The sequence below is a fragment of the Stenella coeruleoalba genome, assembly GCF_951394435.1.
Source record: "Stenella coeruleoalba genome assembly, chromosome: 14".
NCBI classification, from domain to species: Eukaryota; Metazoa; Chordata; class Mammalia; order Artiodactyla; family Delphinidae; genus Stenella; species Stenella coeruleoalba.
Genome location: NC_137160.1, coordinates 1,234,461 through 1,261,085, shown reverse-complemented (window position 1 = coordinate 1,261,085; position 26,625 = coordinate 1,234,461). Strand labels below are relative to the sequence as shown.

General features: G+C 61.0%; 1 protein-coding gene across 4 annotated transcripts in view; it reads left to right on the top strand.

The window, feature by feature from the left end:
* Positions 1-11,113: 11,113 nt before the first annotated feature.
* NFATC1 (nuclear factor of activated T cells 1) overlaps positions 11,114-26,625 on the top strand; it is a gene marked incomplete at its 5' end in the record, with an annotated part of 101,918 nt that continues 86,406 nt past the window's right edge. For 3 of the 4 annotated variants that reach the window (XM_079943513.1, XM_079943511.1, XM_079943512.1), the window contains 2 exons: positions 11,114-11,786; positions 24,039-25,116. In XM_079943513.1, the coding sequence (XP_079799639.1) occupies positions 11,219-11,786; positions 24,039-25,116 (1,646 nt within the window). Of the gene's footprint in view, positions 11,787-16,419; positions 16,511-24,038; positions 25,117-26,625 lie in introns of those variants that run through there. The other variant, XM_079943514.1, reaches the window with a different exon arrangement.

Sequence of the window (26,625 nt, the reverse complement as noted above, 5' to 3'; positions counted from 1 at the left end):
TCCTGCGATCCCGGGTGACCTGCAGCGGGTGCGGGACACCTCAGCAGTGTTGACTCGGAGTGACTTGATATCATTCAAGGGGTCCAGTCTCTTCCTGACCCGAAGGTGCAGAGAAATCGCCAGCCAGGCACAGAGACGGTTTTAGTCTGTGATGGAATCAGGTGCCAAGGTGCGGGCTGCGCCCTCGCGGCCACACTGTGCCGGGCACCCAGCCCTGCCACCCGACCCCGAGGAGCTGGATCTTGAGAAAAGTCAGACGCCTGCGTGGCTGAGTGGAGCCTCGGCCTTTAACCTGTTGGCTCCCGGGAGCCGCCGGGGGTTTCTGTAAAGCTGGGTGCTTCTGGGCACAACTGCAGGGGGTACCGTCCACACACAGGTGAGCTGCACTGTGGGACGTCCCCTCAGTCCCGACGTCCTCCCGTCCTGAGTGGCCCTGACTGTCGCTCCGAGGGGAGCGGGGGTCCTCTGGGCGTCTGGAGGCTGTTGCCATGACGACGACTTTGGGTCTCGCCCCAGGACAAGGGGTGCTATCCTTCTTACTGTTTTCCTCAAACAGGAGAGGAAGGCCGCTGCGCCCCCAGACCCACAGCCCGAATGGGGCGACGTCTCCCAGCTCGGCGTGCAGCCTCCTGGCCCATGAGCCTGCGTGAGGCCCCCGCTCCAGCTGGTAAGTTCCACGCTCATCCGAAACCACAGAACAGAGGAACCAGCAAATGTCGCGTTTACCTGCCCGCCCCGGGCCCGGCCTGAGCACCTGCCCTGCGGCAGGTCCCGAGGAGGTCCTGGAGGAGGGACACCTTCGTCACCCTCCAGCCACACGTCTCACTGATGTCCTCGGAGCAGCTCCTGTTTCTCTCTAAGGATCTGTGGTTTTCAGTCCCCGAAGGTCGTGAGGCTGCGTCACTGTCACGGTGCCGAGGCCACTCGGGAAGAGCCGCCAGCTTCCTGACGGAGGTGATGGCCCACAGGTGGTGGGTGCGTCCCACGCGGCCACCAGCTCGAGCTCAGCGCTCCCACTTCCAGGCCCCACTTGGCGGGATGTGAGGCGCGCGTGCCCAGCAGACTGGATGGGCCCCTTGGTTCAGACGCCACCGCCCCGGTGCCGAGGACCCTGGGAGCCTGGGGGGCTCCGGGGCAAACCTCCCACTCCCCGGCCACCCTGTGTCCTCGGCCCAGCCCTGAGGTCCCACTGCCCGGCCGCCTGGAGCCCGTGCTGACGGCGGGGCTGTGAGGTCCCCAGCTGGCCGTCCCACCCCCCGCCGCCTCTGGGCGTGAAGCCTGTGGCGGGAGCCCCTCGGCAGGGGTGAGGAGCTCCCCCCGCGACCTGAGGGGGGCCACCTCCTAGCAGCAGGGCGTCCTGGGGGTGCCGGGGACCCTCCTGCCCACCGCCTGCCACCCCACGTGGGCACACATGCAGGGCTGTGGATCCCGCCCCCCTGAAATCGCTGCAACATTCGGACTGATGCCACCCCGCCCCTCAGGAGTTCTCTCTGCCCCCGACCATCCCCCCAATTTGTGACAAAATGAGAAGAAGCTGAAATGGCAGCAAGAAGGAGGCAGGTGACCCGGGCAAGCCGAGCTCCGTGTGCCGTGCGGGTCGGGGTTCGGGCAGCTGGCGGCCGAGCCGGGTCTCCCGGTGCAGGCTGGAGGGGTGGGCCCGGGGGTGGAGCCCACGGGGGGCGCGGAAGGTGACGGGCGCAGCGGCTGCCCGGTGCCGGGACCCGGGGCCAGGCTCAGGCTGGTTGGATCCAGACGCAGTGCTCGCAGGGTGACAGGCCACCAGGATGTGAGGGATGCCAGGCGTGGCCAGCGTTGCTAACCCTCCCTGGGGGCTCCCCACCCTCCCACCCCAGCACGTGGCCCTAGCGGTCTGCAGGACGTGCTGCCCTCGGCCCAGGGACCCTGCTTCCGGAGCCTCCAGCTCGGGGCACCCACGTGGGTCCTCAGGAGGAAACTGGGGAAGGTGGACGGCGGGTGGACACCCAGCTGGTGAGCCTGGTGGGAACCTGTAGCCATTTCAGCAACCGTATCCCCCAGGCTGGTGGGTGAGCCACTCGGCTGCAGAGCCCTCGCCCGGGACACAGGGGCCATCAAGGGCCCCGTCACACTGCCCAGTAGGGCAACCAAGGCCCAGCCCACCCGGCAGCCTGGTGCCCAGCGTGACCAGATCAGGAGGACACCCTGTGAGGACCACAGCCGAGAGCACGGCTACGTTCATCATTAAAGAGCAGTGACGGGGGCTTCCCTGGCGGCGCAGTGGTTAGGAATCCGCCTGCCAACACAGGGGACACGGGTTCGAGCCCTGGTCTGGGAGGATCCCACATGCCGCGGAGCAACTAAGCCCGTGAGCCACAACTGCTGAGCCTGTGCGCCACAACTGCTGAGCCTGTGCTTTACAGCCTGCGAGCCGCAACTACTGAAGCCTGCACACCTAGAGCCCGTGAGCCACAACTACTGAGCCTGCGCACCTAGAGCCCGTGCTCCGCAACAAGAGAAGCCACCGCAATGAGAAGCCCACGCACCACAACAAAAAGTAGCCCCCGCTCGCCACAACTAGAGAAAAGCCCACGCGCAGCAACAGAGACCCAACGCAGCCAAAAATAAAAATAATATAAATAAAAAATAAATTGAAAAAAAAACCAACAACGATGACGAGGGAGGGACAGAGACAGGGAGACAGAGGGGGGCCCAGCCATAGAGCCACTCCTGATGGGGACGAGAGAACCCCCGGGTTATTTCTTTGCTCCCCCAGGCCCAGAGCCCGCGAGGCTGTGGCCACGCCCTTTGTCCTTGGGCCCCAGAGGCCTTGGTTCTCCACCTGCACTGGGACGGGCGCTGTGTCTTCTTTGGAGCACCTCCAGCCTGGAGCTGACTGCACCCCAAGTGCCTGGCCTGGAGGCCCCCCGCCGCCCTCCCTGCTGCCCCAGGCGCTGCCGAGGTCTGGCCACCAGCCTGGAGGTCTCACCGGAGCACAGACCCCCGGAGGGAAGTTGTTGAGAACCTGTCCAGAGCGGCCACCGCGATGCCACGTACAAACCAAGCACAGGCCACTGGTCCCTCGAAGAGCCCAACTCAGGAGCACCGTAGGGTCCAGAAACCCCACGTCTGGGCGTGTCGCCCAGAGACCGAAGGCAGGGTCTCGGGGAGTCCGCACCCACGGTCAGGCCAGCACCGCTCCCACCGCTGAAAGGTGGACACGACCCAAACACCCGTCCACGGACGAGCGCGGAGGACAACGTGGCCCCTGTGCATGACAGAATCTGATTCAGCCTCGAAGGGGAGGAAACTCTCACCCTGGTACAGCCCGCCTGGACCTTGAGGACATGATGCTGAGTGAAATAAGCCGTCCCGAAAGGACGAATCCTGTGTGATTCCACTTACACGAGGGGCCTGGGCTAAGCAGGCGAAGTCAGACAGAGCGACGGTGGGGAAGGGCGGGAGCGGAGGCTCTCGGAGACCGAGTGTCAGTTTGGGAAGATGAGAAGGCTCTGGAGACGGATGCTGGTGACAGTGTGAAGGTACTTAACGCCAGTGAACTGTACACTAAAAATGGTTAAGATGGTAAATTTCTGTTATGAGTATTGACACAAGTTTTAAAGAGACAAGCACAGTACAGGCTCTCTTGCTGTCTGGGTACCTGAGGCCCAAATGGGGGACAGCCAGAGGGCTGTGCGGGGGTGTCAGCCCCATTCCCCCACCCGCCTGGGGACCCAGCAGCCCAGGGCCCTGCGACAGCCCCAGGCTCTTGGGTGTGGGTTTGAAACAGCATCGTCACTGAGGGATCGCGTCCATTTACACGCTGGCAAGATGCCACTTCCTGTTTCCAAGAAGGAAAAAAGGCCAAGCAGGCTTGTAGAAAGCCGCCTGTGCTTCGGAATCAAACAGCTCAACACGGCATCGCAGCGAGCTGAGTGTAAATGAATCAGAAGCACGTGGATTAAATGTCCCTTGAAATTCACTCCGGTTTAGAAATTAATGGAAAAAGTGGCTGGCAGAACTTGTTTAGAGCTTTATTGAACCAAAGACACTTTAAAAATAGTTTGGGAAGCCCGGCAGCCCCAAGCCATGGGCAGATTCCACCTCGCCGCGGGGTCGGAGCCCTGGGCCCGGGAGGGGCAGCTGGCCTGTGCACCCACCCCCGAAAACTGCACCGCAGAGACAGGGACTCGGCAGCCTCCCCGTCTAAGGCTGCGGTGAAAGCGGCGCGCCCTGGGTTGCTGCCTAATTTAGCAAATTTGCCGCCAGAAAACTGTTACTATTATTCCTCTTACTCTTTCACAAAAGGAAAGCATTGTGAGCTCCCAGATGCAGACCCCGACACTCGCCAGAAACAAGAGGTGGAACCTAGTCCCCTCCGGCCAGGTCGGTGGCCAGAGCAGACGCCGCGACGGCCAAACAGGGGAGCTGAGTGCCCTTCTCTTCCGCACGTCCTCCGACTTCTCAGAAATAAAGGACAGGGCTCACCAAGCCCGCAGCTGGCCTGAGGCTGGCAGGGAGGGCGCGAGGCAGCCGCCCGGGGCTCAGGGCAGGGGGAGCTCCGGCAGGTTTCCCAACAGAGCCGACGTGAAGCTCGAGGACTCTGCTCAGCGGGGCGCTCGCAGCCCCCGCCCTCACCCATCCGTCTGCATCCGCCTCCGAAGCTGCCGGTCCCTCTCGGGCCTTGCAGGGCAGGGGCAGAGCCCGGGTGCCAGCGGCGGCTCCTGTGTGTCCTGGGGTTCTAGCTGAGGCCGAACCCCACAGCAGAATAGACGGAGGCAGCGAGAGAGGAGAGGGGTCTCCTCCCCTCGTGAGGAACCCGGAGTTGGGCTTTCAGGTGCCTCTGGGTCCAGGTGATCAAACCGCCCAGGAATCCGCCTGCGGCCGTGCCTTCCTCGCGGGCCCAGTGGGCACGGCTACCGGGGGGGCCTCAGAGCCGGGGGCCCACCCCCCCACGGCCCCCAGGAGCTGAGTCCCAAGGGGAGCAGGGCAGCCCACGGCCCACACGGAGGGGTCCCCGGGGGGAAGTTGCCTGACGGGGGTACCGTGGGGAGAAGAGGGGCCTGGGGTGGCACCACGGCCACCAGCCCGGCAGTGGGTCAGGAGGGCCCCCAGCGGGCCGTCAGCCGGGCTCCCGGAAGGAAACACACACCACCCAGCCTTTGAGTTTGTTCCCTGGAGCCGCCGAGCAAAGTACCACGAACTGGGGCCTCAAACTGACAGAACAATATTCTCTCACAGCCCCGGAAGTGCAGGGTCAGGGCACCGGCAGGGCCGCGCTCCCTCCTAGGCTCCAGGGCAGGGTCCTCCTGCCTCTCCCAGGGGCCGGTAGTGCTGGCGTCCTCAGGGGCACTCCCGTGTCGCTGCCCCGTCACCTTCTCTCTCATGAGGATGACGGCCACGTTGGGTCAGGCCACGTAATGACCTCCTCTTCACTGATCCCATCTGCAAGGACCCTGTTTCCACGTTCGGTCCACTCACGGGTACCAGGGGTCAGGGCTCCAGCGCCTCCTTGGAAGATGCAATCCGGCCCAGGACACTCTGGCTCTGAGATGTTCATCACGTTCGTTGAGCGGCTGGGGGCCGGTCACCGAGGAAAGCGGGCAGGGCCTCTTTTAACCCTCACCACAGCCCACGAGCTGAAGGCCTCGATGACGGCTCCCCTGGGTGCCGCGCGGGGCTGCAATGCAGACGCCACGTCAACTTCTGCACTGCAAGCATGAGCTCAGCTGACCTGCTTCATAGTGAAAACGCAGAAAATCATCTAAAAGAAAACAACCATTCAAAGCCTCTGCAAATGCTCCTAAGGACAAAATGGCAAAAGAAACATCTATTCAAGAAAATCTACGGAAACTGCTTTAAAAAGGAGAGTCTTTGGTATTTGAACCGAGACTCCCCCAGCGTCCCAGCTCAGCGAGGAGGGGGCTCCAGTCTAGAGGCTGCAGCCACCAACGCGGGGCGCCCTGGTCCCGTGGGCTGAGTCCCCGGGGAGTGCGGCTGGGAAGAGGGACACCTGCTCCCACGCAGCCCCCACCCCTGCAGTGGAACGGAGGCTGTACCTTGAGAACGCCGGGACCCCCAGAGCCCTCGCCCCCGCTTGTGAGGGTGGTTCCACGCCAGGAGAGACCTGCATCACAGTGAAGGCGCTGAGAACCACAGCGAGGAGAACATCCTGAGAGCAGCAAGAGGAGAGTGCGGTCCCTTCAAGGGGCCCCCGGTAGGACTGCCTCCAAATGAGACTGGCCTTCCGCAGAGACACCGCAGGCCGGAAGGCAGAGGCTGACACGTCCCAAGTGCTCAAAGGAAACAAAGAAACTGTCAACCAAGGATCCCATACTCAGCAAAGCTGTCTTTCAAAAATGAGGCTGAAATGAAGATCTTCCCAGATACACAAAAACTGAGAAGTGGCTGCTGGCAGATCCACCTTTTACGAGAAGTAAAGGACGTTCTTCAGGTTGAAAGCACACGACCCCAGACGGAAACTGAATCCACACGAGGAAAAACAGGGTGCTGTTAAGGTAAGCAGGTCACTGCATAAGGCAGTGCAAATGTATAGTTTCCTCCTGTGTTCTAATAACTGATTTAAAAAGCAATTGTATAAAATTACATAGATATACTGTAATGGCAGGCCTATTACCAGTGGAAATGTAATACATGTGTAATATTTTCATCAATAACAGTACCAAGGAGGTGGCTGGAGCAGAGCTGGGCTGGAGGAGTTGACTACAGGTGGTAAAGGAAGCGCGCTTGCAGAGTCCGCGGAGTTTGCAGCATTGCTATTGGTCGTGTAAGTAACACAATGCCATAAACAGGGGAAAAAGAAATAAACCCACATGGGATCAATGTTTACGGATATCACTGCAATTAACCTGATTGTGACGTTAAAACGTAAGTGGTAAACCCTGGAACAACCACTAAGGAAATAACTTTAGAAACGGTAAAAATCATTAAAGAATTCATAACGCTGCATGAGACAACATTCACTTAACATAAAGAAAGCGATAAAGGGAGAACAGAGGAACAAGACAGACACGAGAAACATGAGAAACAGGAAAAATGAAATGGCAGACATCAACCCAACGATATCAACGATCACGTTAAGTGTGGATGAATTTAACAAGCTAATAAAAAGGCAGAGATTGTCAAACTGGACGAAAAACAAGGTGATCCAACTTGCAGCTGGCTGTAAGAGGCACACTTTCGATTCAAGGCACGAATGGACTAAAGGGGTGGAAAAGTATACTTTGCAAAGAACAAGTGCGGGAGGGCTGGAATGGCTGCACCGATGTCAGACAAGATAGGCTTTAACACACAAGTGTTATTACAAATAAAGAGGGATGTTTCGTAATGATAACAGAGCCAATCCATCAGGAAGACATAACAGTTAGAAACATGTGCATCTAACAGCCGAGCTCCAAAATATATGAAGCAAATCTGATGGAAGGAAGGGAGAAATAGATGGTCCTACAGCGACAGGTGGAGGCGTCAATACCCCACTGTCGATAACGGACGTAACGGCCAGACGGAAGCCAACCAGGAAGCAGAAGGCTTGAGCCACACCGTGAAGCAACGAGGCCTACAGACGTGCTTCGGACGTGCCTCCCCGCCACAGCGGGACACACATTCCTCTCGAGGTCACGTGGAACGTTCTCCAGGGAGGATGTTTTAGGCTATAGAGCAGACTCGGCTGTCCAAGGCCACCACACTGGACGGCAGTGCGAGGGGCTACGGAGGTGGGCAAAGATGTTTCAGACGGTGATAAGGACCCGGGGAGGGGGGGCAGGTGGACTGGAGGAGGGCTCTGGGCGTTGGTGGGGGTGAGGCTGAGACTCAGGGTGGGTGGCAGGGAGGTGGGGGAGGGGGAGGGACAGCAGGAGCCACGCTGAGAGCTGTGCTCAGGGGAGGTGGCTGACTGATGACTGAGGCTTTAGACCTGGTGGTGGTGCTTGGAGTGCGTGCTCGGGAGACGAAGGAGGCCCCTGCACCGTTCCAGGGAAGAGGGGTGGATTAAAGAGCGATTTCACAAGTAAACGCACAGTGTAAACTTCCAAGCCCTAAATCCATGGACCTCTAAGGACACGTCAGACCGAAGCGGGACGTCCGGAGGGGCTGACACAGGTGTGCAGCCCCGTCTTTCTCAACTTCAGCCACGACCTGGAGGTGCACTGCCGCTGGCTTTTTGAAAACCACCTCAGCTAAGTTTACTTAGAAGTAAATACCCTCTTCACAATTCTGATTTTTAACGTCATGCCAGTCTCCACCCTCTGGCTAGCTGCCGCTGTCCCCAAGCGCACCTGCCAGCGCCTCTGTTCAGTCCGTGTGCTTCTCGCTGCCTGCAGGAAGAACGCACACCTGCCCCTTATAGAGGATTCAGGTGCCCAAGGTGTTTCCAAATGGGAGAACGTCAAGCTGGCCACTGCCGGGCTCACCACGTGGACCTGGCGAGCACAAAGCATTCACGTGCAACCCGCAGACGTTTGAGGTGATTTTCACCAGCAAGAAGTGGCGCCTGGGTGTGCGACTGAGGAACAGGAAGAAAGGGTGGGCCGTGGCCTGAGGAACAGGAAGCAAGGGTGGGCCGTGGCCCAGCACCTGCCCAGGAGCCCCTGCCAGTGCGGTGTGTGCACGGAAGCTGCCTCCCTGGAGGCTGGAAAGCCCCAGGCCAGGTGGGCCAGACGGTCCCCAGCGGGGCTCCCAGGGCGGGGGACAGAGCATCCCCTTCAGGGCAGCTCCAGCCAGGCCAGGGCTTCCCAGGTCCTCCTGACCAGGTCCCGGACCGCCCACGTCACTGAGGGTGGCGTCTCCATAGCAGTTGTGCTTCAACACAAAAGCCCAGGCAACTGCAGAGTCTATAGGAAATACTAGGCAGGGTGGATGGATTACCCAAGTGTGCGCCAAGAGAGAGGATTTGGCATCCGAAGCGACTTTGAAAATGGTAAGCTTCTTTGGGTGTATTTGCCCCAATAATCCACAGAAACAACAGTAATCTAAAAATAGTCTTGTTTTCTGTCCTAAGCTCCTTTTAACTTCGTTAGTCATCACCCATCCTTAAAATAAAACCCGTGTAACGTCTCTCCTAGTAGCAGCTATAAACACACTTCGAGAGGAGGCCCGAGGAGCCGGAGAGGCGGAAGGGGAGCGCGGGGGGCCGCGGCCGCGGGGACGGAGGCCCGTGGTCCCGCAGTGGCCGCAGGACCGGCCCGAGGCGGACACGGGGGCGCGCTGGCCGCCGAGCTGCGCCGCCGCCCCCGGAACTCCCTGCGCCCTGGCGCGCGGCCACCGTGGTCCCGGCAACGGAATTAAACAGAGGGAAACAGACGGGGATTCCGTCACCCGGGCGGGGGAATAAGGGGCGCGTTGAGAGCAGACAGGAAAAGAGCTTTTCTGCATGGAGTGAAACTTATTTATTGGAGGAAGAGGAGGAGGGGCAGTGGCGGCCAACAGCCCCCAGCTCGGCCCCTCTGCAACCCAGGGGCGCCCCCGGCCCCAGGGGGTCCCGCGGGCTCCATGACCGGGAGACGGTCCCGCGCGCGTGTGAAAGCGCGAGAGGGGCGGAGGGGAGGGGGTGAGAGTCAGTCTTTATTTTCATACAACTTTCCACAACCCCCTTCGCCCCCCGCAAGGACTCGGCCCCCTCCTCCTGGCCCGTCCCGGTAGTGGGGCGGGACCTCTCCACGCACACTCTCCTGGCAGAACCCTGGCACCCAGGTCTGGGGACACCAGAACGTACAGCGGCCAGATCATTTTAAAGGGAGGGGCGAGGGAGGGGCGTGGGCGGCCCGACCCTAGCGCCCCCTGGCGGCTTCCGGCTCTGTTGCACGCCCCGGCCCCCCCCCCCCCGCCCCGCCTCCGCCCCCGCCCCCGCCCCGCGTCCAGCATCCTTGAGGGGTCCCCCCAGCCTCGTCGTCCTCGCGGGGTCCCTCCAGCCTCGGTGTCCTGGCGACTCCCCCGAGCCTCAGCATCCTCGCGAGGTCCCACTTTTAGGCCTCCAGCCTCCTCGTGGGGTCCCCCCACCCCCAGCCCCGGTGTCCACGCGGGGTTCCCCCCCTTTGCCTGGGGCACAAGGCGCGTGCCAGGCCCGGCTCTCGCGGTGGGAGCAGACCCACAGGTAGTGGCACCCGAAAAGTGTCCTGACACCCACCAGACACCCGAGGGGAGACCTGAGCCGGAAGAAGGGATTTCAGCCCTGTCGGGTCGACGCCGCTGCGATGAACCGATAACCGGCAGCGGTGACGCGGGTATTGCCCCCGCCGGGCACCTTCTTACTGTTTAATATCGCGCCCAAGGGGCAGCGAAACACACAGATGGGGGTCAAATGTCGCACCCCACTTTCCCCAGGTCCCGGGCGTGAAGTCGTTGAGGGTGCCCACCCGCGCGACCTGCAGGCCTCCCGGTCCCCGCGGCAGACAAGTTTTTTGCTTTGGGTTTATTTTAAACCACATAGGGTGTCGTGCAATAGATTTATTATTTTTATACACCAGACATCTTAACCGCCCGAACAAACACTCCAGTCCCTTCCCTCCAAGGCCAACACGAAACTACGGTCCCGTTTTGGCCGCTGAGCCGCGCCGAGGAGAAGCAGCAGGGTCTGAAAGAGGAAAGTGTAAAGTGAAACGGGCCGGTTGGAGAGGTTTCCCCGAGCGCCGGCTCTCGGTTCTCAGACCAGCCCCCGTCGGTTAGAAATCCCGAAGTCGCGCCCGTAAACCGCCCCTGGCCCTCTGGGGCGGGCCGGGTGCCGGCGGCTGGGAGCCCGGGGAGGGGCTCGCGGTTCTCCAAGACACCCCCTCCCCCCAGCCCGCCATGCAACAGGCAATCTGGGTCGCTCAGATATCTACAGAAGAAAAATGACAATAACTCCACGTCCCGGGACTGCCGTGCAATCTGTTAGTAATTTAGCGGGATGGGAATTTCCTTTCTCGGGCCTGCCAGTGGAAGCGCTTTTCCAAATTTCCACAGCAGGGAAAGCCTGCGATTTTACATAATGACTTCAGCATGCAGGGCCCTCTCGGCACCCCCCTCGTCTCCGGCCCCCCTCCCCGCCCCCTCATTAAAGCAGAGTGTGGCTCTCTCAGGACACCCGCGTGGACCCAGGCGTCCGGGCCGGGCCGTGCGCCGGGTGCGCCCCCGCCCGCCCCCCGTTGCGCCCCGCGGGCCGGTCGAGCGGCTGCCCGGCGCGGGGAGGGGCGGGCGCTCGGCCGCTGGTCCCCCGGGCCCAGCGCTGGCTCGGGCGGGCTGGGGCGTGATGTCACGGCAGGGAGGGGGCGCGGGAGCGGCCGGGCCGGCGGGGAGGCGGGGGAGGTGTTTTCCAGCTTTAAAAAGGCAGCAGGCAGAGCGCGGCCCTGCGTCAGAGCGAGACTCAGAGGCTCCGAACTCGCCGGCACAGTCAGTCACCGCGCCGGGGAGGGCGGCCGGGCGCGGGGACCGGGGCGCGGGCGCACACCTCCGAGCCCCCGCCGCCCGTCAGCCTGCCGGGCTCCCGGGGCCGCCGCAGCCCGGACCCGCCACGCGCGCACACGCCCCTCACAACGCTTCTCTGGGGCGCGCGGCGCTGAGCCCGGGCCGGCGCGCGTCCGCCGGGGGAGAGGCGTCCTTCCTCGGGAGACCCGGCCCCGCGCGGCGGCGCAAGACGCCCGCTCCTCCTCCCGCTCCTCCCGCTGCCGCCGCCGCCGCCGCCGCCGCGTGGATGCCAAGTACCAGTTTTCCAGTCCCTTCCAAGTTTCCACTCGGCCCTCCGGCTGCAGTCTGCGGGAGCGGAGAAACTTTGGGGCCCTCTGCGCCCGCCGGCGGCACCATGAAGTCGGCAGAGGAAGGTAAGCCGGAGCGGCCGCAGACCCCCGCCGCGGCCCCCGGGGGCCCCCGGCCCCGCGCCCTGAGCCCGGCGCCCGTGCGGCCCGCGCCCGTCCGACCCACGCCCGGCGGGGTCCCGGCCCGCGGAGGGGCAAGCAGGCCGGTCCAGGGTCCGCGCGCAGGGAGGGGCGCGGGCGGCCGGGCGCGCGGCGGGCGCGCTGCACAGATTGGGAAGCGGTGTCCCCCTGGTGTTTCCCCAGAGCAGCCCTGATTTCGTGCGCGCCTTCTTGCCAATAGGTGTCTCCTCTTCTCTAGCGCTGAGTGCGCGCACTTGGCCTTCGCTGGTGCAGCCTCGCGGCTGCTCCGGCTATAGAAACTCAGTTCAAATGCAGGCGGCTGGGGGACGGGGCGAGGTTAGGGCCGTCAGAACCACGAAGGAAGGACACTTTGGAAAGCAGCGAGGTTTCTCTGGGAAAGGGGGATGGCCGGTGTCTTCCCCCGTGGGGCAAGGCCCCAGGAAGACCAGCAGTACGGTGAGGTTGCGGGGGGGGGCGGTGTTCTGCGCCCCTCCACGAGCTCAGTCGGTAGCAGATTCCTTCCAGGCGCTGGGCCCCGCGAACCGCTCCGTGTGGCGCTGCCCCGCCGGTGGCTCGACCCGCAGGACTAAAAGCCATCAGAGGAGCGGTCGGGCACAGCCCCTGATTCAAGACAGTTTGCAGCCTTAGAGACTTGAGAGTTCCAAACGTAGATGTTCCAGGACAGTTGGAAAAGAGACCTCCGAGTTTCAAGCTACTTGTTCATAGTCACGAAGATGGCATAAGTGTCTGCCCTGCCCTGAAGGCTGGTGATGGCGAGGCCGCCGCTACTGACGGTGCGCTTGCGACCCTCCCGCGTGCGGTCTTAGGTCCACAGTCCCCTCACCCGCACCCTCTCAACACTCCTCCCACCCCTGACCAAAGCAGCCCAGAGTTCCTACGGCGTTCCTGAAGGTGTCTGAAGATAGCCTCTGAAAGGGGTGACGAGCATCCTCGTCAGGGAGCACGATGGAAGCTGGGAGACACCTTTCCAAATGCCGTAGCAACCCTGAAGTACTTTGTCTAAACTATTTTAAGAAAACCGCCTCGCCTGCCAGTGCATGATGAGTGCTCGTACTTCGCAGGGCAGACACCCCTGTGGGGAGAGCTAGGAAGTAACTGCTGCCGTCTCCTGCGCGATCTAATCACTGTGACGGCCCCTCCTGCATTACAACTGCGCTTTTCAAAGACTGCCGGCTCGGGAGAACTTCCTTCTCTTTAGCAAACGTGAGCTCAAGACCGTACATTCAATATAAGAACAGCGGTATGGGGTCAGTGTCTTGATGTCTTATGTTATTTCTACATATTTTCATCAAGGGAGGAAGATGTATCTCATGTTTCTCACCATTTCATCCCAATTTAGAAGATGCTGAAATGTAAACAGCAGGTGACGTTTACAGGACAAGCTCTTACTGTTAAAAAAGTTGTAAAAGTTGTCGAGATTTTGATTTTACATCCTTGACACTTATTTCAAAGTTTCTTATCATTGCTTTTTATAAATGTGGGTCTTTCAAAGTTTAGGTTTCTTTACCTCTACAGTCGGTGGTCTGTCTGCGATAGAGAATCTTTTTTCTCTTACAAGAGGAAAAGGCGTCTATGGGGGTGGTGGTTATCTTTCAGGTTTCCAGCTTAAGAAAATACATTGGAAGGTGTCCCTGCTAAGAGGCAGCACGCCAGGCGTGATGATGCCCTTTGACTAAACAAATATTGGTGTATTTATAAGGACCACAGAATTAGGCTAAACAGAAAGTATGATCTAATCCTTCATAGAGCCAGGCACAGGGTATGAGAGGCAGGGCCTGCAGGTCCACGCCTGCCGTGCTGAGGCCTTCCCCCGCAGGCCCGACTGGGCTTTAGTTGCCCATGTGAGAATCTCAGGGATTCCCCAGCGCTTCCCTCCAGTTTAGTGAGCATGTGGTCAAAGCTCACTGGGCACTGCTGTTGGAGAAGGCCCTGTGCTCGTTCTTGTGCGTGGGGAATGCAGAGAGATGCAGGCCTCGTAGGTACACCCACCCACCCATCCAGAGGTGGTTCCACACTGAGTGCCCGGGGCTCTCCAGAACGGAACAATGCCCGCGCTGTTCTCCTGCCACTTAACTTCACGGCGTTGTTTCCTAATCCAGATTAGAAAAGGCCCTGCTGCTCTGTCACACCCAGGGCTGGAGCTCTGGGCCCGGTGCACACCGGCAGCCTCTGACAGGAAGAGCCAGCTAAACGTTTCCATCAAGACGGGAGTGTCTGCTGAATTAGCAAATAGCTCCAAACCATTTACAAGACGAAAGGCACGGGGGTGCTGGGAAGAGGAGCAGTTAAAACACGGCCACCCTATCCGGTTACGTCGGTGGGGGATCTGCAAGTAGGCGGGGATCAGCTCGGCCTTAGGATAAAGCAGACCCCAGTCCTGACCCCGAGGGGCTCGGGTGCACCCGGAAGGGTAAACCCACTTTCTCCTGGACAGAACAGTTGAGCGAGAAGTTTTAGTCTAAACAGATGGTAGAGGCTGTTGTTTGTGTGTAAATTTTTGGTGGGGGTGAGAAGGTGGCTGAACTTAAAAAAAAAACCCGAAAAGAGAGAAAATGAAATATTGTGGCTTCTGAACGGAAAACAGAACTTCCATTTGCCTGAAGGTCAGCAAAAAAAGCAAACTAAAACAAAACAGCCCTCCAACATACATCTCAAAGATAGAACTATTATTAGAAACTAAATCAGGCCAAAGTGAACTATAGTTTATCACTGGAGAAAACCAGCGATTTGGAAAGGGTCATGAGAGGGAAAGGGTTTGGGGGAGGGGTCACGTGATTCCCAGGTTATCTGCTTCCGAAAAAAGCAATCCCCACGGGGCCAGAGGGCCTGCGGGGCAGAGAGCAGGACTCGTTTGATTAGCAGCGGAGTTGCAGAAACGGACACTTGTGCACTCGCCTCCTTTCCCACTCGACTCCCCCTGCGCGGGTCGTTCTCAGCCTCTCACACCGCCGTCTTGGCCACCATCCCGCTGCTCTTGCAGATGCTGGTGTCACGGGGTGCCAAGATTCTCGGGCAGTTAGAACAAACACCTGGGAGAAAGTCCTGGGGAGAGTTGGTGCTCAGGCGGGCCTAGCCTTTTATACTGCTGTTGTGCGGACGGGCTGCTCTGTGTCCGGGCCTTGGGTTTCACCCCCCCCGCGAGCTCTCCCTCAACCTGGGAAAGCTTTGGAGTCACTCACGGGTGGCTGGCAGGCTACTTGTGCGCGCACAGGCGTGTGCACGCGTGTTTCAGGAATCTGAGGGACTAACGTGAACGGGGTCCCAAAAAGGAAGGGGTGCCAGTTGGGCATCAGCCTGCGAGTGGAAGGCCGCGTAAAGCAGCCCGGCCTCAAGGTGCGAAGGAGAGCGCGCTCCCAGCCCCGACCAACCTCCCACCTTCCTCTTTCGGGCTCTGGGGGCTGGAAAACGGTGTTCCCTGTGTTCGTTGCTCTTTCGCAGCGGGCTGGGGAAGAAGCCGCTGCTTTGAAAGCGAGCCCTGCGGTCCAGGGAATTCTACTCCGAGCCCTGGCTGCGGGGCTTCGGCTGGACGCGCGCGTTACAGACTCGGCAACAACCGAGACGGGCTGATCCTCGTCCTACGAGGGGCCAGGCAGCGGGGAGGCCCCTCTAGGCACGTTCAGTAGGTTGGTGAGGCGTCAGCAGCAACTCGGGACGCAGCTATTGATCTTCGCGACCCGCTGCCTCCGGGTGCAGCCAGCCGGCACCGCTAGCGGTGCCCGCCTCCCCGGAGTGAGGCTGCAGGCGGGCGGGGGTCCACCGCCGGCTCCCGTCCTCGCCCGCCCCCAGCCTCTGCCCACCCGGCTCCGGCCGCAGGGGCGCTCGGGCGGCGGGGCGGACGGAGGTGGCTGGACCCCGTGTCCCCTCCCCCCAGTCCCCGGCGCACGCGTATCCCCCCGAGTGCGGACCCGGGGGGCACTCGGGGGTCTCGCTCGCGCGGAGGGGCGGACCCGAGAGCCTCCTGGGGGCCCCGGGCGCGGGTGTGGGCGCCGGGAGCCGGGACACCAGTGAAAGGCGTGCGCTCCAGCTCGCGGGGAGAGTTTATTTAAAACTCGGAAGCCGGCGGCCGGCAAGCTGCTTGTTTATGTAAACCCGGAAACAGCGGGGGGAGGGGCGCGGCGGGGGAGGGCCGGGGGGAGGGGCGCGAGCGGGAGTCACGTTACCCGAGGACGCGCGGCCGAGCGCAGGGCGCAGCCGAGCCCCGGGCGCCTCGACCACAGGTGCCCGCGGCCGGGGCCCCGACCCTGGACCCCGACCGGACCCCCTCCAGGGCCCTAACCCCGACCCCGACCCCAACCTGGCATCCCGACCCCGACCCCGGACCCCAGCCTGACTCCAGTCCAGGACCCCGACCCAGGCCTTGACTCCTGACACCGGACCCCGCCCGACTCCAGCCTAGATCCCGACCCCGGACCCCGACCCGGGACCCCAACCAGGTCCCCGACCCCCGACCAGACCCGAACCCCGGATCCGATCCCACCCCTGACCTCCGACCCCGACCCCGGACCCCAGACCCCTGACCTCGGACCCCGACCCTCTGATCTCTGACCCCCGACCCAACATGACGGGGCTGGAGGAGGACCAGGAGTTCGACTTTGATTTCCTCTTCGAGTTTAACCAGAGCGACGAGGGCGCCGCCGCGGCCACCGCAGGTGGGTCCGCGCGGGGCCGGGGCGCAGGGAGGGGGCGCGGGGCCGGGCGGGCCGGATCCGCGGCGGGAGGGGCGGGCCCGGAGGCGCGCCGCGGCTCCCGCCCCTCTGCCCCGGGGCGCCCCCCAGTCTCCCGTCCCCGACCCCCCGCGGCGCCAGGGGCGGGGGCAGCGCCCATAGCCTCCCCAGCGGGTCCAGTTGAGGGGCGAGCGGGGTAGCGAGAGAGGCCCCTTTGGAGTAGGCAGATCCCCCGGCCAAGTGTGCTAGGCTCGGGGCCGCACTCCAGCTGAGCCCTGAGCGCATTCCCGCTGGAGGGGCCTCCTCTTTAGGGCGGGGCGCCGCTCCCGCCAGGGGACAGTGTGCCAGGCCCTGGACTTGGACGTCCCGGCGGGGCGGGGGCCACGAGCTCCCCGAGTCTGCCCGCCCGCTCCCTGTGCCCTCAGCGCTGAAGCCTCCCTTCCCCCTGCCACCAGGAAAAGTTCCTCCGGTACCTCGGACCACCAAGTCCCCGGGCCTTGCCTTTCTTTCGTTTTCTCTTCTCGGTCAAAAATAAAGGTTCTACTTAAACAGAAGATAAAGGAACCCTCCAGCCCCCTAGAGTGTGTGCTCTTGGATAAGAGTAAGCCCTTGAACGATCACGCCCCCTTTTACTGGAAGACCCAGTCTGTGCCTAGGGTCGCCCTGCGTGGAGGGAACCGAGAGCCCCCTCCTTGCAGCCTGGCTCTCCCCGACCTGTCTTTCTGCCCCCTGTCGGCCCTCTTTCTGTGTCTGTCTTCAAGATGTTCTCTCTGTCCCTGCCCACGTGGCGGTGAAGTGGTGAAGCTGAGCCCAGCACACTTGGCACTGGCGGGCGCCCGTCTCTGCAATGACTGTATAATATTTTCCGTATCATTCACTGCCCCTCTTTTAAAAGTGCAACGTCCTGCTCGTTTTTGTGTTTTTTTTTTTTTTTTTTTCCGGTACATGGGCCTCTCACTGTTGTGGAGCGCAGGCTCCCGACGCGCAGGCTCAGCGGCCATGGCTCACAGGCCCAGCCGCTCCGCGGCATGTGGGATCTTCCCGGACCGGGGCACGAACCCGTGTCCCCTGCATCGACAGGCGGACTCTCGACCACTGCGCCACCAGGGAAGCCCCCTGCTCGTTTTTTTTAAAAATAAATGTTCCAACCAGGCCAAGGCTGCTTGGATCTGTCCTCCCTAAACGTCTTCTCTTTTCCACTTCCTCGGTTGTACCATTTCCAGGCCTTTGGGTCAGGCGGTGACAAGGCAGGCGCGGGTGGGAGACCGAGGCAGTTGTCTGAACAGATCTGGGGCGGAAGTGGAGAAACAGGCCCTGAAGGCCTTCTGCACTTGCTGGGCTTCGGCTGTCTGTGCGCAGGTCCTGGCTGGGCTTCCTGGGTTGTTTCCACCAGAAGACTTTCTCCCTTGGTATCCAACCCCCTTTTCAATCTGTTTAGCAGATATCTTTGATGAGAGGCTTGGTGACCTCTTCAGGGTGTGAAAGCCAGTCCAGGACAGGGACTGCCATGCTCGTCCTGTGTCCTCAGGGGCTCTGCTGCCCGCTTGGTGCTTGGGAAGCTCCCAGAGTTGGGGAAGCCCTCACGGCCTCCCCCCGTCTCTTTGCATGTCTGCTCCCCCCGACAGCGAGCTGAGTAACGCTGTCAAGGGGCCTTTTCAGCCTCACTGCCAAGCATACAGCCCCCACCCCGACCTCCAGGGACCACAGTCCCATTAAAGCCTCCTGCAGGAAGGCCTCTGGGGTGCTGGCAGCTGGGGCCCAGCGTTCACCAGGCTTTGGGGGAAGGGCAGCTGGAGAGAGCTCTGGGCAGAGATGGAAAGGGCTCCTTCCCCTTGTCATGGTGTTAGGAAGAAGTTGATAGAAAACATTCCTTCTTGCCTATTTATGTGAGAAGCACTCATACTTTTTTCTTTTTTATTAAGACTTTTTGAGAACAGTGTTAGCTTCACGGCAGAACTGGGTGGAAGGTATAGAGATTTCCCCCTCCTCCCGCAGGGACGGTCTCCCCCACTATCAACATCCCTACCAGATGGTACCTTTGTTACAGTCGATGAACCTACACTGACACATCATCACCTAAAGTCTGTAGTTTACATAGGGTTCACTCTGGGTGTTGTACATTCTGTGGGTTTGGACAGGTGTGCAATGACACGTATCCACCATCATGGGGTCATACGGAGTGTTTTCACTGCCGTAAACATCCTCTGTGCCCCCCCGTATCTCCCTCCCTCCCCCAGCCCCCGGCACCACTGATCTGCTCACCGGGTCCACAGTTTGTCTTTTCCAGAACGTCCCGTAGTTGGACACACAGTGCTCAGCCGTTTCATGTGGGCTTTTTTCACTTAGCAACATGCGTTTCCGTCTCCTGCATGCCTCTTCGTGACTTGCTGGCTCTGGTGCTAAATAATATTCCCTTGTCTGGATGGACCCCGGTTTATCTATCCATTCAACTTACCAAAGGACATCTTGGTTGCTTCTAAGTTTTGGCATTTATGAATAAAGTACTTTCTTCTTGTTCTTATTAGTTACTAACATTATATTGTAACTATTAAGTTCATGGTTACATTGTTATATTAAATTCTTCAGCTCTTAATGGGTGATGGGAGTGCCTTCACATTATTTCCGGAATGAACCTGGATAGAAATAAATGAATGAATGACTAATTCTGAGATCGAGTGTGAAGCGCGCTGGCGCAGAGCCTTAGAGATGATACTGAACCAAAAGTGGGCACCTTCTCAAAAGGACACGGCCAGCCCTGACCTTGGGGTCCCTTGTCCCTGTCACGATTTTCTCTGAGTTGAGAGCGGCATCCTCTCACCTGTCACCCTGTCACTCCCGCCACCTCTTGCGCTGGGAAGCGTGGCCCCCGGGTGTTCGAGGGGCCGTGGGTCCTGGGGTTCTTTACTTCCAGAGCGCTCGGCGGTGCGGATAGACAGTCAGCCACCATTTGTTGGGAGAAAGAAAAGAGAATTTTAAAAATAATCTGCCCTGGGCTGGGCTGGGCAGGGTGTTGTTTGCCCTCCCGGGGCACTCCCGGCCCCTCTAGGGAGGAGGCTGGGCGGTGGGCTTCCGTCTCTGGGGAGCAGGCAGAGGGCCTCCTGCTTCTCTCTGGGTCTCAGGAAATAGCTGCTCTGCTGTCAGCCGGGCGGCGGGCGTGGCCCTGCTTCCCGCCCGCCTGGGGCTCCTGTTTTCTAAGTTATTTTGGCCGCCGGGCTGGGGACTGTAGCCCTGGCAACTCAGGAGGAAATGGGCCTGGCCTCGGCCTCCTGGCCTCGAGGGCAGGTCCCTCACCGCCACCTTGACTGTGCAGGATGGCGTTTCACGGCTCACGTGTGAAAGGGGGCATCTTCTGATGACGTGAAGACTTGGGGGCGTTTTTATTCTCAGTTCCCTCCTCAGCGGTGGTGATGGTGATGGCGAGGACGCCCCAGAGGCCCGCGTGTCTGCGCAGGAGGGCGCGGGGCCCAGGCCCAGAGCGCAGGCGGCCCCTTGGCCTCTTAGCACAGGTGACCGCCCTTGCACCTTCAGCTCAGCAGCCCCAAGGTTCCAGAGATGTTTCCACCAGCGGGCTGCTTTGTCCCAGAGGACATTTGAATTCTCTGTGATGTTTGTCAGAGGAAGGCCACAGCGACTCATGGCCACAGGCTGTTTTTGATTCCTTAAACGCGGGGCCTGGGAAGGTGAAGCCCTAAGGCAGCGAGGCTGGGGCGTTGGAGCCCGTCCCCGTCGCGACGCAGGGGAGCCCTGTGAGGACGGCTGCTTGTTGCCTCCGGAAGTCATCTCCCTGGCAGGCAGTGGGGTGACCGGTGCCCTCAGAGCTGTGTCTGTCTGTCACCCACGGGCCTGGCTCCTGCCCTGCCCAGTAAACAGCTGCCGACAGAAAGGTCCTGGCGTGGAGCGGCTTTTTGTTTTGTGTTTTGTTTTGTTTCCACTACCTGCGCAGTATAATCTGGCCGCGAGGGCAGTGCCCACGGCTGGGGAGAGGAGGCCTGGCTGCCAGGCTGCTTCCAGTTCTATTTCTAGCTTCGTGTCCTACGGCTCAACCCCAGCAAATGCTGAAGGGGGTGTTCCGTACAATGAAAAACAAAAGTCGCCATGACGGGCTTCCTCTCAGGGTCTGTGACGGACGGGGGACGCGGGCAGGGGCAAGGCGGCTCCCCCGTCTCTGGTGAGCCGGCCGCCGTGTGCGGGGCGAGGGCGCAGCCAGCAGTGCGCTCTGCGTCCCCCTCGAGGCCCCGGATGGCGCTGGGCAGGGGTCTGAGCACTCGGGAACCTGCTGAGATGCAGTCGGCCATGGTGGAAGGACACGGATCGGCTTTTTCGGTGGTTGTGCAGAGATGATGCGTTTGTGCGGTTCTGAAATACACGAGCTTTCAGAATGAGAGGAAGTACTTCCGCCAGCTCTGGCCTGTTGAACGAGCTGAGGATGGAGCTCGCAGTGGGCGCTGGACCCACTGGGAGCTGATGCGCGGTCCGCAGGCTCCAGGCACCCCTACTCCCCACGCTGGCGTCCATCTCTGCGCCTGCCCCCGCCGGGGACCTGGAGGCGGCATGGCTTCAGAGATGAGCCACGCTTTCATGAACGTCCACTGTATTAAGCCGTTTTGAATAAGCTCTCCCCAATATTTGCTTAGACTCCTGCGCTGTAAGTCGATGAATCTCCTGGGCAGGCAGCCAGGCTCTGGAGGCAGCAGCAGAAACTGGGAGTAATGGGTGCGGAGCTCCCCAGTGGCCGCCGATGTGGCAGGCGTCAGCCTGAGCATCTCAGGGCTGTCAGGAAAGTCACTGGAAATGTTTTCATTCCAGGTAAATGTAATCCCTTTGAATAGTTAAAGAATTCAGATTTGAATTACGGTTTAGGTAGGAGATTGAGTGGAAGCTGGGAGGGATGAGGGGAGGGGAGAGATGCCCCCCCCCCCGCCCAGCCCCGGCAGGAAGGCAGGCCCCGGGCAGGCCGGGACCTACCTGGACACGTAATACAGCCACTTGCTGAAGTGTCGTTACTGAAATTCCTGCCCTGGACGTCTGGGATGCGACTTGTTAATGTCCTGTGTACTGGCCGCGCAGCCCCCATCACAACCACACGACGACAGGTGGTGCTGGACGCCCCAGCCCGTCCAGCCTCCTTTGGTCGACATCTGACTTACCTGAAGCCACGCAGCTACTGGGAACGATTTTTTGTTTCTCAGACTGGCAGTTCTGGTTAGAATGGTTTGGACAGTGTTGGGCCAGCGGTGAAGGGAGACCCTCTTAGTGGGAGGTCTGTGGATGTGGCTGTAAGGTCCGTGTAAGGTACCACCGCGCTGTGGCCTGAAGGGGACCTTGGTTCTGCCCGGCGCATCGGCCAGGTGCCTCTGGGAAGAAACACACAGCAGCATTCAGGCTCCCACGGTAACTGAGAGAAGACTGATTCCTTGTTGACACCACTGCCGCCCCTGATGGGTCCTGCCCTCGCAGAGACCCAGGGGCCTCCTGTGGGATCCGCACCCGCCCGCTGCCACGGTCCCTCTGGACAGCACTGGCCCGGCCTCCTCTGCGTCCAGGGCCTCCACTCACCCAGGCACAGGGTGGGGCTGAGGCAGGGGTGTCCGCACCTGTCCCGAGGGGTCACCGCGTGGCGGGCGGGGCCTCAGCGGCCTGGCCTGCAGCCCCCGGCCCCCTCCTTCTGAGCAGTCTTGACTGTCTCCTCTGGACATGCCTTTCCAGGCTTATTAACCTCCTGTGTGGTTTTTGCAAAGACTGTCCTCCGATTTTTAACATTCTAGTACGGTTTTTGTGTTAAATGTGTCCGTGGGCCTGCGAGGGTGTTGGTGTGAGCGGGGGACCCAGCAGTTGAGGGGAGCTTCACCCAGCAGCCCCAGGTGGGCCGGGCGCTGGCGTCGGGGTCCGGCCCCTGGTCGCGCCGCCTGTCCTTCCCTCTCGGGACGAGGGGGTGGCGAGGCTTGCGGGGGGCATATCCGCGGACCCGCCTAGCCCCCCTCCGCCCAGGCGCCACCTCCCACTCAGAGCTTCTGGTTCCCTCCGCTGCAGTTTCGCTTCTCTCCTCCTCACGGCTCAGTCTCTCCCTGGGGCCGTTTACAATCCGGCCCCGAATCTGAGCATCTGGACAACACTGACGCTTTCTCCCCAGAAGACAGCCTGGCCTTGACCCCCGGGGCGGGGGGCGGGGAGGGCAAGGCCTGTGTGTTCCCTCTGGGCCGCTCTTTTGGGGAGCAGCAGAGAACAGTGTTTTATGGGGCAGGGGATTCAGAGTGTAAAGCCAGAGTTTCTTGATAGCAAAGATGTAAGGGTCTGGGTTGCCAGAGGGAGGTTGTATGCTCCTTCTGAAATAAGCCATAATGGAAATAGATATCCCCCTACTGGGGGAGCTGGACCCACTTCCGTTAATAAATCGGATGGGATGTGAGCCTGTACTTTGAGGCCCTTGATTCTCTGGGGTCCGCCCGGGTGGGTTTCTGCAGCCCAGCGGAAGGGCGGCACTGTCATTGGATGAAGCGTCTCCGGGCTGGTGCGCTTGGCCCGGGAGGTGGTGTAGGGTTTCCACGAGCAGCTCCATTATTCAGAGACCTTGGGAGCCTCAGCTCTAGGCACACGATAATGAGGTACCCACGTGTTACAAAGGGTCTGTTCAAATTGGAAGTCCAGACGTGTGGCTTTGCTGCTAAAAATGACTAATTACACTAGTGTGACTTTTTAGAACATTTTACTGAGGCTGTAATCGGTATGTGATGATTTAACATACGGCCGTACCTCAATGTCGTCTGCTTCGTGTTTCCTGTAAAAGAAGGATTCCTAGGCCATGAGCCACCATCAGAAGGTACACGAGCGATCCCGGAACCGATGTGTGCGTCCAGAACCCTTGGGGTGTTTTCTCTGTCGCTGGCGATGAGTCTATCACAGCGTCTTTAAGCGTCCAGGCCCCCGTGTCGAAAACCCGCCCACCCGTCTCTTGGTTGGACAGATGGCGCACCGTCGTGGACCAGGCACAGGCCTGGGCCCTGGAGGCAGGGGTGGACCAGGGTAGACCTGGGCGGGCCCGACGCGGCCCTCAGAGGCATGGGTTCTGCTGGTGCAGGACGTGATGGGGGAGATGGTGAACGTGAGGAGAAGAAAGAAAGTGGGGGAGGGTGACACGCCTGTTGGGCTGGGGGCTGCGACTGGGGTAGGGCAGGTGGGGGATGTGATTTTTGAGAAAAAGCAGAAAAAAGTAAGGGGACCGGCGCTGCGGCGCTGCGGGAAGGATGTTTGTGCAGAGGGAAGCCCCGGTGGGCGCGTGTCCAAGTGAGAGGGCGGTGGCTGGAGTGGAGAGAGGAGGGGCCCGGGCGGGGCGCAGGGACCCTGCTGGCCAGGCCGGGGCTCGGGCTGCTTCTCTGCTGGAGCAGCAGTAGCGAGCCCATCTCGGAGGCCAGGCCTGCGGGGTGAGGGGTGAGGCCGGTCCCGGATCGCGGGGTCCCTGAGCACGTGGGTGGCGGTTCCGTGGCCAGCGCCTCACCCGTCTCCCCCTCCCTTCCAGAGCACTACAGTTACGTCACCTCCGGCATCGGCTCTGGCCTGCCCCTCTCCTCCGCCCACCCCTCGCTGCCGGCCCCGTGCCACGGCCTGCAGACCTCGGCCCCGGGCGTCTCCACCGCAGGCTACGGGGCCGCCCTGGACGGCGGGCCCTCGAGCTACTTCCTCTCCTCCGGCGGAGTCAGGCCGAACGGGGCCCCGGCCCTGGAGAGCCCTCGCATCGAGATCACCTCCTACCTGGGGCTGCACCACGGCAACGGCCAGTTCTTCCATGACGCGGACGCGGAAGACGTCCTTCCCAGCTCCAAGCGGTCCCCGTCCACGGCCACCCTGAACCTGCCCAGCCTGGAGGCCTACCGCGACCCCTCGTGCCTGAGCCCGGCCAGCAGCCTGTCGTCCCGCAGCTGCAACTCCGAGGCCTCGTCCTACGAGTCCAGCTTCTCGTACCCGTATGCGTCCCCGCAGACGTCCCCGTGGCAGTCCCCCTGCGTGTCCCCCAAGACCACAGACCCCGAGGAGGGCTTCCCCCGTGGCCTGGGGGCCTGCGGCCTGCTCGGGTCCCCGAGGCACTCGCCCTCCACGTCGCCGCGCACCAGCGTCACTGAGGAGAGCTGGCTGGGGGCCCGCACGTCCAGGCCCTCGTCCCCCTGCAACAAGCGGAAGTACGGCCTCAACGGCCGGCAGCTGTCCTGCTCCCCCCACCCCTCGCCCACGCCGTCCCCGCAAGGATCGCCACGGGTCAGCGTCACCGACGACACCTGGCTGGGCAACACCACGCAGTACACCAGCTCGGCCATCGTGGCCGCCATCAACGCCCTGAGCACCGACGGCAGCCTGGACCTGGGCGACGGCGTCCCCGTCAAGGCCCGCAAGACCGCCCTGGACCACTCGCCGTCAGTGGCGCTCAAGGTGGAGCCAGCCGGGGAGGACCTGGGGGCCACGCCGCCCACGTCTGATTTCCCACCCGAGGAGTTCCCATCCTTCCAGCACATCCGCAAGGGCGCCTTCTGCGACCAGTACCTGTCGGTGCCGCAGCACCTGTACCCGTGGGCCCGGCCGAGGTCCCCAACGTCCTACACCAGGTAAGCGGGTGCAGGTGGGCGTGGGCCGCGGCAGCGGGTTCCCGAGGCCCAGTGCCGGCAGGGCTGCTTCCTTCCAAGGCTCAGGGAGGATCTCCCACTCTCCAGCGCCGGGTCTGCTGCCGTCCTGGCGTCCCTCTGCCTTCACACCCCTCGGCCTTCTCCCGGCCTGTGTCTGTGTCTGAATCTCCCTCTGTCGGAACCCAGTCGTGTTGGTCGAGGGACCCCCCCCCAAGACCTCACCTTCACGACTTCTCTCCTTCTTAAAGGCCTGTCTCCAGGTGAGGTCATATCCGAGGTGCTGGAGGGGGGAGCGGGGTCAGACCTTTGGGGATAGGAGTCAGCCCGTCACAAGGGTTTACCGACACGTGGGCTCAGTTTTTGTTTGTTTCCTATAAAGCCAGGTGACGCTCGTGTCTGTGTTTTGGCTTCCCTGCTCGCACTTAATTGCCGTCACTGCACTGTCGGTGCAGATGGGGCCTCGGCTCCGCGATTCCCCAGAGTAGCGCGCCCGCACCAGCCCCACCCGCCGGCGTTTGGAAACAGCGCAGCCTTCTCCTCCCAGGAGGCGGGCTGCCTGGCAGGAGCCTCAGCTCCTCCGAGCGTTGGGGCTGCTGGTGCTCTGTTGGGTCCACTTACTCAGCCCGGGGTTTTTATTTTTAACTAAACAGCTTTCCCAACAGGTGGGCCGCTAATGACCCCTGGCAGAGTGCTTTCTGCTCCAGGATTTTGTCAGGCGTAGACTGTGCACACGGGCCTTCCCAGGAGGTGCACGGCCTTTGCCGTGGGGGCTGCGGGGGCCTCTCCAGGAAGAGGCGTGTGTGACAGGCATGCAGGCGTCTGCCTGTAGATTCAGGTATTCGAGGCTCAGGGTTTTCTTGTCCCTGCTCCCTTTTTTGTTCTGGCGGCAGGACTGCATGGTGGGGCCCAGTGCCTTCCAGCCGTCGTGCCCGTTAGATGAGGAGAGCAAATCGGTAGGGTTTCATTTGTTCCAGAATTTTCTCTGTTGTGCTCAGACCCTCTTTTTCTCCACAACTAAAGCACACATGAGTGCGTTAGAGCTGCCAGTGGATAATGTAGTTCCAGGCGCCGAATGAACACAGCTAAACCTTTTGGAAGTTTGTGGCAAAGAAACAGTGTGAGAGATGAACGTTTCTAAAGCATCGGACAGCGAATACTTCCTTTCTGGTGGCACATTTAGGAGTCGAGAGGTAGAGAAGCAAGGGTTACCGTGGACTGGGAATCAGGACCTGGATTTAATTCATAAATGTGGGAATTTTAAAAACCCATTTGGAGGCATTTTAAAATATAAAAACTGTTGATGCAAGCTGTCCTTTCTTTATAATTATTACCTAAGAAGAAGAAGGTTTTGAAGCTAACCTGCTCAAGCACACAGGCCCACACACAGTTTAGGACCTTCTCATTTTCATGGACCGTGACGGGGCGTCAGTGAACCCACATCATCACTGCAGGTGCAAAGGTAGCTACCGTGTCTCCAGGAGCTGCTGTGAC